The 12,965-nt window shown below is 31.0% G+C and overlaps 1 protein-coding gene across 2 annotated transcripts; it reads right to left on the bottom strand.

Moving 5' to 3' along the window:
- Nucleotides 1-9,669: 9,669 nt before the first annotated feature.
- LOC132944840 (cuticle protein 16.5-like) lies at nt 9,670-12,719 on the bottom strand. Of its 2 annotated transcripts, XM_061014362.1 has the most exons (3): nt 12,589-12,719; nt 10,519-10,873; nt 9,670-10,323 (listed from the first exon to the last, which is right to left on the bottom strand). In XM_061014362.1, the coding sequence occupies exons 1-2, from the start codon at nt 12,607-12,609 to the stop codon at nt 10,532-10,534; spliced, it is 363 nt and encodes a 120-aa protein (XP_060870345.1). In that variant the 5' UTR covers nt 12,610-12,719; the 3' UTR covers nt 9,670-10,323; nt 10,519-10,531. The 2 variants fall into 2 exon arrangements, with proteins under 2 accessions (XP_060870345.1, XP_060870344.1); XM_061014361.1 differs by having other exon boundaries at nt 9,670-10,873.
- Between the last annotated feature and the right edge of the window lie 246 nt (nt 12,720-12,965).

The following is a 12,965-nucleotide window of genomic DNA, read 5'->3' as shown; positions in this document are numbered from 1 at the left end:
AATTTTTTGGTGGATAGAAAATAAAAATATAAACATTCAGTAAAATTTGCCATCGAAAATACCAAACTATCGCTTGACGTGAATATATTGTTATGTGCAATTCAACGCGTTAACAAAACACGCCTGCAATATCGATTTTCGTATATCTCAATTTATTATATATTATATTATATAGTATATAATAATATACAGGATGATTCAACATGATTCATACCTGACTCCAGATTTGTAATTTTCCTTGAATAAGTAACATATTATAATATTATAAACAATCGCTTGACGAATTTCTTCGACCGGCGGCGCCAAAACGAACGATGAGGACTCTGGAGCAACTCTGGAGCATCGCCATCTAAATTTTGACGCACGGGTAAATTCGGGGTGGATAGACACAGCCTACCCTTTAGCGAAATCTTCGAATCTGACGATTCGGGTCTTCGTACATCGCTGGTGACCTGCACAAACTTTAGATTTGGCATTGATCGCCACCCGATCTCCGTCGCTTTGGCTGAGGAAATTGTATCCGTTACAGACATGTTCGGCATAGACATATATCTTTTATGCACCCGTAAACTTTCCAAACACCAGCTTTCAGCCAAAGGTTTCGGTGTATTTTTTCGCAAGTCGTTGAAAACCAGTTGCATTGCTTCACTCTTCGACAGAATATTGATATCGGACATATTAATTTATCTAATAAATTATTATACAGGCAGAATAATTGACGGAAATACGTTTTAACTGGTTGACCGCAGAAGTAAAGAATTATTCGTAATGAACTCCAGAAATGAATATTGACAAGTGGAGTATTATGCGGAGTTGCGGTGCGCAGTGGGATATTTTCATAAAAACCCAGCCAAAATATTATAATATAAAGATTAACCAACCTTTGAATTTTTCTTTTTTCTCTGTGAAATAGAAACGATAAAATCAAATCACACGCACATGTATGAATTCTTATTATTACGATATTTATAATGATGCATAGTTAAATGCTGATGTGCAATATTAGTCATAATTTATAATCATATATATTTAATCATAATATCCAATATTTAAAATTCAAAATCAGTTTCCAGAATTTAGAAGCGGAGTTTCAATCTTTGTTCTAGACTTTATAGTTGTTACAGTCCTTCTGGATTAGGTAAGTCTTCATAACAATTGGTAACCTATTTAATAGAAGTTTATGATTATATTATTATAAAAAATAAAATAAAATATATTATAATTATTGTAAAATATTTAATACCTAAATATAATCTACGTGTATATTCTACGCTGAAAATCGTAGTAAATACTAAAAGAAATTTAGGTGTAGGTATAAAAATATAATAATAAATATTATAAAATTATATTGTATAATATAATAATATATTAATATGTTCCTATCTACATTTTGTGTAAGCATCAAGGGTTGCCCGGCGTATTATATAGGCAAAATAGGTACATTACTGCAGTGTTCAATAACACTAAATCATTACATTTTAGATTATCGCAACTTCGTTCGCCGATAGAGTGTGGTTGCTCACAAACCAGACCACTATAAGCCATAGTCTATACATTTTTTTGTACCATGTCTGCAGATGTTGAAATGTCTTTTAGAAAAAAATTGGAACAAATTCGATAAAGGTATGATTTTTCCATGAATATATAATGATTTAAAGATCCATATTAATTGATATTATAATAGTCTCTATTATAAAATATTTTATATTTAAAAATATAGATTAATTATTACCAAATCGCAACATCTGGATTTTAAATGTTCTGAATAATACCGAATTTTTAGTTTGAATTTCTTTTTACCGTATTAAAGTCCATATAATTAATGATTATTCAATATTTTAGATTCTGAGCGAAGCGATGAATGTATTGATTTTACAATGATGTGTGTTTTTTTTTTATTTATTTTTTTATTTTTGTGTCTGTCATCACCTTTTAGGACAGTAAAAGTGCTTGGATTTTCTTCAATAGTAACTTTTCTGATAGGAAAGTGAATCTAGTTGGTATTTTGGGGGGTCAAAAATAAAAATTTCCCAGTAGTTTTCACAAGTGACGTGAAAAACAAAAGAAAAATTAAGGAAAAACGGGAATTTTTACGCAAAATCTGTTTTCGAGAAAATAGATTTTGGTTTTTGGTGTAACTCTAAAACAAATGACCGTAGGGACATGAAATTTTGACTGAATGTTTATATTAGCATTTTCTATACACCATAAAATGTACAAAATATTTGGACTTTTTTTGAGCTGTTTACGGATATTGTCAGTTTTCAATTTTTTTAGTTTTTTTTTCTATAAATATCAATAAAATTTTATCTGTTGAGTAAAAAAGCTTGAAAATTTAATAGAAGGCTCCTAGGCAGGGCTTGCATTTGAAAAAAAAATATTGTTTTACGTTATTTACAATTAAAACGTTATACAAATTTTGAGTTTATCGTTATTCAAAATTTAAACGTTATTCAACTTTTGTGTTTATCGTTATTCAGAATTAAAACGTTATACAATTTTTGCGTTTAACGTTATTCATAATTAAAACGTTATACAATTTTTGCGTTTATCGTTATTTAATATTTAAAAGCATTTAGATACCCGTTTTAAAAGTACACAGGCCGCAATTAAAAAGTATATGACTATGACCTTTTTTGGGGACATAATTTCCCTATTCTGAGTTTTAAGTAGGTATTGTGTAATTTTATTTATTTAATTAAATGGGTTAGATAACCCAATTACATATTATTTACAAAATATAGAGTACAGTGATACAGATTAAATTACAATATACATAGTTCGTAAAGAAATGGAAACAAAATAAATGATAAAACAGTATGATGATAATTAATCTTAAGTTATAAGTGATAATGTATTATTGAATTTAATAAATTGCCTAGGCTCTAAGGACTTTATTATAAAATAATAAATATAAAATATACAATTACACAAACACTGACGACTGAACAAATCTGAGCAAACTGATCACCGAACACAATAGTTGAATAACTTGAATGGTATAAATTCCGACCGTAGTACAGATAGTACAGTACAATATTATCAGAGTATCACTATTATTAGCTATTGGTAATTAAATTATTCTATTAATACCTTCTTATTAAATTTTAAAATAAATCTAATACGGGATCTCTCGGATAGGCCGGATACGGGATAAAATTAATTCTTGGATCGAATAAATAATTGAATAATACTAAGTATTATTAAATAATTGGAGATTAATTATTTTGTTTAATGGAATACAATATATACCGTTTTGCGTTATGTTTTGTTTAATGATATATCATATATTTTGTTAAACGTTACGTTTTGTTTTGTGTTATTTATTTATTTATGTTTATCGTTTTTCGTTATAATTACGTTTACAAATTTCAATCGTTTTTTATCAAATATAACGTTATAATCATAACGTTATTATAACGTTTGCAAGCCCTGCTCCTAGGTTATTGTTTCAAAGGCAGATGAAAAAAATTAAAAATCCTTAGTCACAGTTTTTATTTATAAGCATTTAAAGTTCAAATTTTGACAAAATACAGAAAAATCACGAAAATTAGCAAACTATTTTGAGTTGAGAATTCATAAAAATTTTTCTTTTTTAATCTAAGATTTGAAAATGTAATATAAGATTACTCATAAGTTTGTCTACCTTTATCAAAAAAAAAAATGTCTACAAGAAACTTAAATTAAATTTTTATGAGCGTCTGAAATTTATATTTTTACAACATTTGATATTCACTTGATTTCTCATGTAACAATTTTCTTATTTTATTGTTATTAAAAAACGAATGACTGTAGATAATTGAAAATTCCACTGAATGTTTATATTAGCTTTTTCTATACACGATAAAATTTTGAAAATATTTGGACTCTTTTTGAGCTGTTTACGGACGTTGTCAGTTTTCAATTTTTTTAGTTTTTTTTTCTATAAATATCAATAAAATTTTATTTGTCGGGTAAAATAGCGTGAAAATTTAATATAAGGCTCCTGATATATCGTTCTAATAGCAGTTGAAAAATATTAAAAATACATGGGCACAATTTTTTTTTTATAAGCATTTAAAGTTCAAATTTTGACAACATTTATCAAATTTATAATTTATTAATTATTTTGTGGTTAAAAATGTATAAAATGTTTAACTTTTATATCTAAGGATTGAAAATTTAAAACAAGGCTTCACGTAAATAGGTTATATATAAATTACTTTATTCACAATAATATCATCAAATATACTTGGTAAAATCATAGGCTGACTGACCGTTTTCGCTCAGAATCGTTTTTCTTATACAATGATATTATATCATTGAATTCAAATTTAACACCATCCATTACAGTGACCCACTTGTAACCTACTGTACATCAGAGCGACATCCACTTATCCACCTTTTTTTTATCATAGATTATTACTTATTTTGAAAATGTTTTGATTGTAAATAAACGAAGACTATCCTGGGATACAATTAACGTACAACAAGTTATACATTTCAAACTGGGCAAAAACTATAGATAATTTCAAATGACAAATATATATAAATATCACAAACATATTCAACATATTTTTAAAATTATGGTATGACTAGAAAATGCTGACATAAATATTTGGTAGGTAATACAAATATGTATTAGTAGACGGTTATTCTTTTCGGATTAAAAATTAACTTCTTCGTATTTTCAAAGGACGTGAACTTGTTAATTTGAAAAAAAAATATGAATTTGAACGTGAACGAATTAATTTTTTTAGTGAACGATCCATCGAAAACGCCATTCCTGCGTCCACCAAATTACCCACATTTATTGGTTGGTCATAATAAAGAGGGAATCCGAGAACTGGGACTCCAGCGTCTACGGCTTCGTGCACTCCAGATATGCCACCGTGGCTTATAAATAACTTTACATTTGGATGAACTAAAGTGTAATTATTATATGATAACTTATATTTCCTTTGATGAATTTAATATTTTGGTAACTTACGAAGAATATCTCGTTGTGGGAACCATTTTCTCGTCGTTATATTTTCAGGCAAGCCACTAATATTTCACCGTCATACTTTCACATCACTCTTTGAGGAACTTGTGAAAACGCTTTAATGAATGTTTGTTGAATGTGCTTTGGCAGGGTTGACATTGATGACACGGATCCAAATGTAAAGTATATTACTCCATGTGGTGAATTGTCAATAAACTCTAATAGCTAATAATAACTCCTGAAGTATAGAAATTATATAATTAAAAAAACTGATGAATAACAGTGTATAATAATTATAAATATAAATATGTTACATGACATATTTGTATATAATACAAACTACACATTGATATGTACGATCAACTGCTTACCGTCACAATAATATTAACACACACATAATAATTGTAAGGCCTATGGCCAATATACACCATGTATAAGTACCTACTAAATTAGTACCAACTTCACACCATTTTTTGTTTAAAAAACACATCCCCAAAGTTCTCACCCTCTTAAAGTTAGCTGCATAACCATAACAGACTCTTATGGGATATATCCAACAAATTTGTTGACAACTTATTGGACATTGTTTAATCCTAAGACTCCTAGACTTTGTTGGATTTTGTTTTCAGTGGTTTTTTTTTTTTTTTTTATCTTTAAGCCCGGCGACTATGGCCATTAGCTGATTGTGGGGTTTTTATGATTGTAGGTAGTAGGGTTTGTAACGGTAGGGTTTTTACACGTGTGTGTTGTGTTTGGCAGAATTTCTAATGGGGCACCCGTAGGTTTCTGCCATGCCCCGGTCGGAATATTTTAATATGAAATTTTATTTTTATTGTCGATTAATAGACAATAGTTTAATAAAAACATAGAATATATTTTAACGTTTAAGATTGATAATTTGAAAAATGATTAAGATAATATTAATTTAACATTTTTTTTTTAAATTCTTTATTACAAAACTAAAAACAAATTAATTCTATACGAAAATTATTAAAAATATATATATACCAGTTTATGTACTAACCTTAATTGTACAGAACGCAAAGAATTAAGAAATACAAAAATTAATTATGAATCGAAGTATCATGATTCTTGAATGAAACACTTGTTCAGTGGAATATGGACGAATGTCAAAATATTTAATATGACTTGAAATGAAACATTAAACGTAAATGGTGTAGGTGCATACTAAGTATATAAGATAAAAACAATTAACCGATAAACGTGCAAATCTTAGTAGAAATCTAATTCAGATAACATTACTTATATATCTATAAATGTATTAATTCATTGCAGCCAACAAAAATGCTGGTCAATGAACCTACCTAAACCACTATCATAATATTGGTATTAATATATTTTCTGTTAACATCTAATTAGAACAAACGTATTTACTTTTTTTCATACAATTGAAATCTCAACGTTTAAATAAATTTTTGCCTATACGTACAATGTACACAATGTATAAAATAAACTATATTTATTTTATATAATTTAATGCAATTTTACTTAGCTAACTGAATTGCTACATTCTTGATGCAATTACAATCTTCAGATATTTTATTAAAATTAAATTTTGGTTCTACGTCTATGCGTATTTCAATCACATACTTGATAACACACAAATTAAATAATTATAGGTAAGCTAGAAAAAATATAAAAACAATTGATTTAGATTTCATAACTTTTGACTTTTGAGTTTTGGCAAATCTATCAAAATGTATTGCAAAATTGTCAAATGTTTAAAAAATTAACTGCACATTATTTAGTTGACAATGTATATAGTACATAGAGTAGTATATAGAGTTCAATAATTTTACCTAGGTAATAGGTATATAATATTAGGTAAACATATATGTATAATATAGATTCAACTAGATATTAATTAATTTTTTGCTTTTCGCGTACTCACGATTAGTAATTACCTACTAATTTTCAGAGTTGGTCAGTATCATGATACATAATTTTGAAGTATCAACATAATATTTGTATTATTACTGAGAAGAAATTACCATTCCACGTCAACATTATTTGATAGGCGCGTACTTACAATTGTATTAAAATATCTCGTATATAATATTATGCTTCTAAAATATCTACAAATAATAAATATAATTGTTTAAAAAAAGTTTGTAGATATTAAATTTAGACTTCATTAATCTAAATCATGCATAGCCGTATTATAGGTACAATAGGTACATGTAAAGATGTAATACGATTCCGATTACGCCGAAACCGGTAGCATTTTTAAAACATTCGTAGGTTTTACTTGATAAAACTATATTGTTTGAGTATATGATTTAATTGTAACTATTTGCTACTTACTAGCTGGCCACAAGCAAACTATACTGGCCACAATATAACACTACTGTCTACTACTATAGTTTATTTTTTTCGGTAACAAATAGTTTATTGAAACCCGTCATTAAGTGTTTGGCTCTCATCCTGTTCGCGTTCGTTTACACGTCATATATATACAGAGATGGACGCCACATCGAGAACTGTCGTATGCCAACAGTATTATGCCAATAACGAGGGTCGGTCCATAGTAGATGTTCTGGATTTGGCAGTTGACCTCAAGAACACAGCCGCGGTCAAGTCATCGTTACTGCACAGCGGACCCGACGCAGAGAAGAGAACGCGGTCGTCACCGGAATTGAGAATAATTAACTCACCCGTATACCAGCAGGACGTAGTTATGATTGCACCATCATCGGAGCCTGCTGCAACTTTTTGTGTGACATCAAAGACGGACGCGCCCGGGGAAACCTCATTGATTGACGCGCTGGACCTGGCCGTCGATCGTAGGATCACTCCCACGCCTGTCCTGCAGCTGCCGATACGGCGGCACGAACATTTCCGGTCGTCTTTTGAGCTGCGAATCCAGTCGCCCGTGTACGGTGGCGTGAAGGCTGACCCGCCGGTACCCGCGGAATTCCCGGAAAACCCTGCAGCGCGGTCTGTTGGTCGGCGGAGGTCTGCGTGGAAGAGAACGAAGAGATTCGTTTGGAAATCCTTGGTGAACGTGGCACGCAGGGTTTGCATCTGTCAAACCCTCGTGGACATAGAATAATGTTCACCAAGTTTTCCCCTTCCATCACCGTTGTACGCCACAGTGGTACCTGCAGCAGTTTCCGCCGTCAGCCGCCCGTCAACCTGCAGTTTTTGGCGTACCGCATGATGGTGCCGGCCCGGTCGAAACGCACCACCTGTTGTTTCCGCCGGACAATTTATTATTCGTCCGACACCGTTAAATTACTATAAAAATAGCTTTAACCTAACCTAATTATTGTGCGCGTTCGCGCCAGTAGTCCGTCCGACGTTTTTCGCCCCCGCTTTTAGGTCCGTTCGTGCACGCTGTTTTTCGCATACGTACTTTGTATTACATTGTACACTGCCGTTCTCCGCCGCGTGTTTAGTTTGTCTGGCTCCGTCATTTCTTCGAATAAATATTAAATTGTATTAGTTCTCGGTGCCTGATTTTTTTTATATGTTAGTTTTGCACAGCTTTCGGCTCCTTTTCGCTTCGTTTTTTCTTGCAGCTGAGTCAGCGTCTTTATGTTCCTGTTGCAGCACTCTCAAACCACGTTGTACCTATGTGATTTAGTGAATATCGTTTAGTAATTATCGTTCATTGCAATATTGCATTATAGTTTGCCCTCATTAAATTTGTCTTTTCTCCAGTTAATATGGCGGTCAAATTTACCGGCTATATTGTTATAAATTATGTTCCAAATTATGTTTTATTGTGTATTGTTATATGGGACTGCTGTCTAAAAATTATGTATTGTTATATGAGACTGCTGTCTAAAAACCATGTATTATATGAAACTGCGCATTATAACACACATTATGTATTATTAAATGAGACTGTTGTCTAAAAATTATGTATTATTAAATGAGACTGTTGTCTAAAAATTATGTATTATATTATGAGACTGCGCATTATGATTCTTCACATTATGTATTATTAAATGTTGTATTATTAAATGTATTTAATCTAAAAATTATGTATCATTGTATGAAACTGTTGTAAATATATATTTAGCCATGAATTTATTATTGTTTATTTGTTCATGGTAATACGCACAAAGTTTTGTATTTCGTTTTGTGTAGCTAGCGCCCTAGCGGGTACATCATATTATTATACCACGGTATAAGTACTGGCATTGACTTTTTATTGATTTGTTTTTTTTTTTTTTTTATTAAAGAAGATTTTTATTATATTATGTTATTAACAAAAAATGATACAAAGTATTAAGGGAAATAATAAAAATTACCTACACCTTTAAGCTAAGCTTGTGGTGGATGAAGCGAGTCACGTGATTGAATTAAACTACACAATTAAATAAATGATAATACGAATAATAAGAACAAAAGAAAAAATATACAAATGTTTCTTATACTAGATTTTGTAATACCGAATCATAAACATAATCACTGACTTATTTCACTAAATAAAACATTTCTTGATGTTGGTAGGTATTATCAATAAAAATATTTCTTTTCATATCTATTAGCAAAGATTTAAAATTAACAGGGCCCAGATAGTTAACGAACTTTTGTACAAAACTCGTTTTTGTATATTTCACTTTAATATTAAATTATCTTACTTCCCCGATGGACATATTATTTTGTTCAATAAAGAAACAACACAATATGTGTGCGCTCACATCGATATGCAATAATTGAAGTAAATAAAACAGTAAGTTCATTATTCGTATATTATTATATGACAAAACTAACCGATGAAAAAAATTCTTGAAACATCGGTAAGTCTTACATAGTAAGATTAATATTATTTAAATATAAGCCACGTGTATAACTGCCTCGTACGTGTCTATACTTGCACCCTAATTTGCATTGGTTCATAACCGATCAAATTAATTCAAATAAACATGATGAATATAAAAAAGGTGTAATATATTACAGGGGACAAACAAACAAATATTCATTTCATAGTATGTACATATTATAGGTATATATTTTTTTTTTTTTTTAATTGATCTTGAGCCCGGCAGCTGAGGCCATTAGCTATTTTTAGTTTTACTGTAGGTTATTAAGTCGGTAGGGGGAGGAACACGTGTGTGTATAGGTATATTATATTATATTATAATATTGATACATTATATTTTTGCATGTATATACACGCACGATACACATTATGTTCGTGTCGCCGTGACATTTACGGTTTTTTATGTTTACAAATTATATAAAATTATATCGTCTGTACGATATTTGTATAAAAAATGCGATCTAAATATTATAAAAATGAAAAGAATCAGTGGCGTTAGCAGTTGTTGTTGCGGTCGTCCCTCGTCCGTTGTCGCGTGGAGACTGCTGTGCGGTGGTCATCTTAGGTCGTTAAAACTTAATTAATAATTAAAATTTATATTTATATAATATCTTGTCTCCCATTATTTTTCATTCCACAACAACATCACTATAATTTTCTGTTAACCATATCATTATTATAAAAATAATACCTTGTAAGAACATGTAATATGTTGACACATTGTAAGTTTAAATAAATAAAAAAAAAAAATAAATCTTAGTTCGGAACGTCCTTTACAGGTAAGCCGGAGCGGCGTACGGGTAGTAACCGTAAGGAGAGGCCCCGTATGGCGACGCGGCGTAAGGAGAGGCCACGTAAGGAGCCGCGGCGACGTAAGGTGCGGCCGCGTAAGGCGAAGCGACGTATGGTGCCGCGGCGTATGGAGCGGCGGCCACGTACGGAGCGGCCGGTACGACCGGGGTGGCCACGCTGTGGGCCACGCTGTGTGACGTGAACGAGCTAGCGTATGGCGTAGCAACGGCCACTGGAGCGATGGCGGCGGCGGGCACGAGTTCAGTTGGTTTGGCAGAAGCGGTCATCATGGCGGACGCGAAAACTGCAACGGCGGCTAATGTCTGCGCCAAACACAAAGTACAAAAATCATAAGTGTTCATTTGTGTTCTAAGAGAACGTGTAAATATGTATAATAACGTGGTTTGTAAATTCAATAATATTATTATTTATTATGACATTGTCGTCCGATTCACCGTGGTTTGTTTAAGGGATTCGGTATAGGCAACTTTTACGCGAATCGCGTAAGAAAAACCAGGAAATCGAAGAATGTGGAACCACCGAACAACAGAACAATATTATTATTTATTAAGGCAGAAATGTTTGTCATTTAAACACATGATATGATGTGTGTGCCTATTATACCGTGTAACGATCGAGTGGATTGCTACTATTTTGTAACGGTCACAATTCAAAAAAATATATACTCGAGTTTGTCACACCTCACAAGGAACAAAAGATAAGCTCTGCACACCCGCACAAATGCATCATATTTCTAACGTCATCAAATTGTATTATTATTTTCTCAAAAATGGCATAATTTAACGCTCATGAAATTTAAAATGTTGTTCCTATAAATTGATTATTTAGTTTCCAGATACAATTATCGATGTAATATGTGTTTGAAAAGCACCACTCATCGTAAATGAATTTTTTCCTTTGATAATATAAGAAGCGAATTAAATTCACAAAATGTGTAAAAACTGTAATGAATCAACAGGCTTCCTAACCGATGTTTATTATTAATTGCTTAGTAAAAATGAATTGTGATGTGTAAGTTATTTAACCAACCACCATTGGATTTAGTATTAAATTCTAAATGTCATACACGCAAACATGTCTTAAAAAATAATTACTTCACAAAACAAGTTTGATAATCAAATCAATAGTGTTTTAGTATCTGAATATTATAGCAGTGGCGTACGCAGGATTTTTCAATGGGGGAACTTGAAAATTAGTTACAATTTGATTTTTATTTTGTCCAGTTTAATAATTTCAGACGTTTATTTGAGGTATTTGAAAATGTTTGTAACTTCTCAACTTTTCTGGTAGAAGAAATGCACTGATCATAAACTTTGATGTCCGATGTATGTTTTTGGAAGCAAATTAGATATAGTTGGTTAAGAGGTCAAAATTGAAAATGCTCAGTGCTTTTTAAAATAATTGGAGAAAAAAATGAAAATTTATTAAAATTGTTTGGTAACCGCTTGGTTATAATATCGTCCTCACTTGGATTGTATTTGATTAATTAAAATTTTTTTTCTATAAATGTTAATAAAAATTATTTATCCGGTCTTAAAAAGCTTAAAAATGTAATTCGTAAGTTTTTATTATAGATAAAAAAATAACAATACATAGGCATCATGGTTATTTTTTATAAGAAAATTCAAATTTCGTCAAAACCACAGTTAATTTGTAGTTCAAAACTTATAAAATATTAAATTTGTATAAGCTAAGACTAGAAAATTTAATACAAGGTCTTTCATACAAGTAGTTCATACTTTTACTGAAAAATTACAGATAATTTTAGGAAAATTGGTATGCAAATTCAATGTTTTTTTCAAAAATGAATTCATTGTGGTAAGACGTATATGCAATTTACGTCTTGTTTACTATAGTTGACAGTTGAAACTTGATAAATATTTTTTTTTTTAAGTAATAATAATACGGGCAATGGGGGGGGGGGGGGCTTCAGCCCGTTAGCACCCCCCCCCTGTGGACGCCACTGTGTTATAGGATTATAAATAAATAATTGCAGCTGTTAAATACTTGTACTTACGATTTTCATGGTGGCGTTCATTTTTGGTTTTTATTTGGTTTGGTAGGTTGATGAGTTGAAGGAAGTCGATATTGTTTTACAAGCTGTTATGCGAATGATATTTGTATCGAGACGGACTTGCGCTTATATACGGACCGATGACACTTAAGTGTCCCACTTATCAAGTTTTGCAGGTGACCGTATTATTAAATCGTCCATATAATACCTACATTGAATTTCGTATTGTAAAATTAAGTCATTTGGCATTGGTGCAAACAGAGTTACAACAAAACGTATAGATATATAGGTATTAGGTACCTACCTAATATTATATAATCCGGACTACGCCAGTCGCCAAGATATGTATGGATATTGAATATTAATACAGAATCGGGTTA

This window comes from Metopolophium dirhodum, chromosome 5, assembly GCF_019925205.1.
Source record: "Metopolophium dirhodum isolate CAU chromosome 5, ASM1992520v1, whole genome shotgun sequence".
NCBI lineage: Eukaryota > Metazoa > Arthropoda > Insecta > Hemiptera > Aphididae > Metopolophium > Metopolophium dirhodum.
This window is presented reverse-complemented; position numbering and strand designations above follow the sequence as displayed.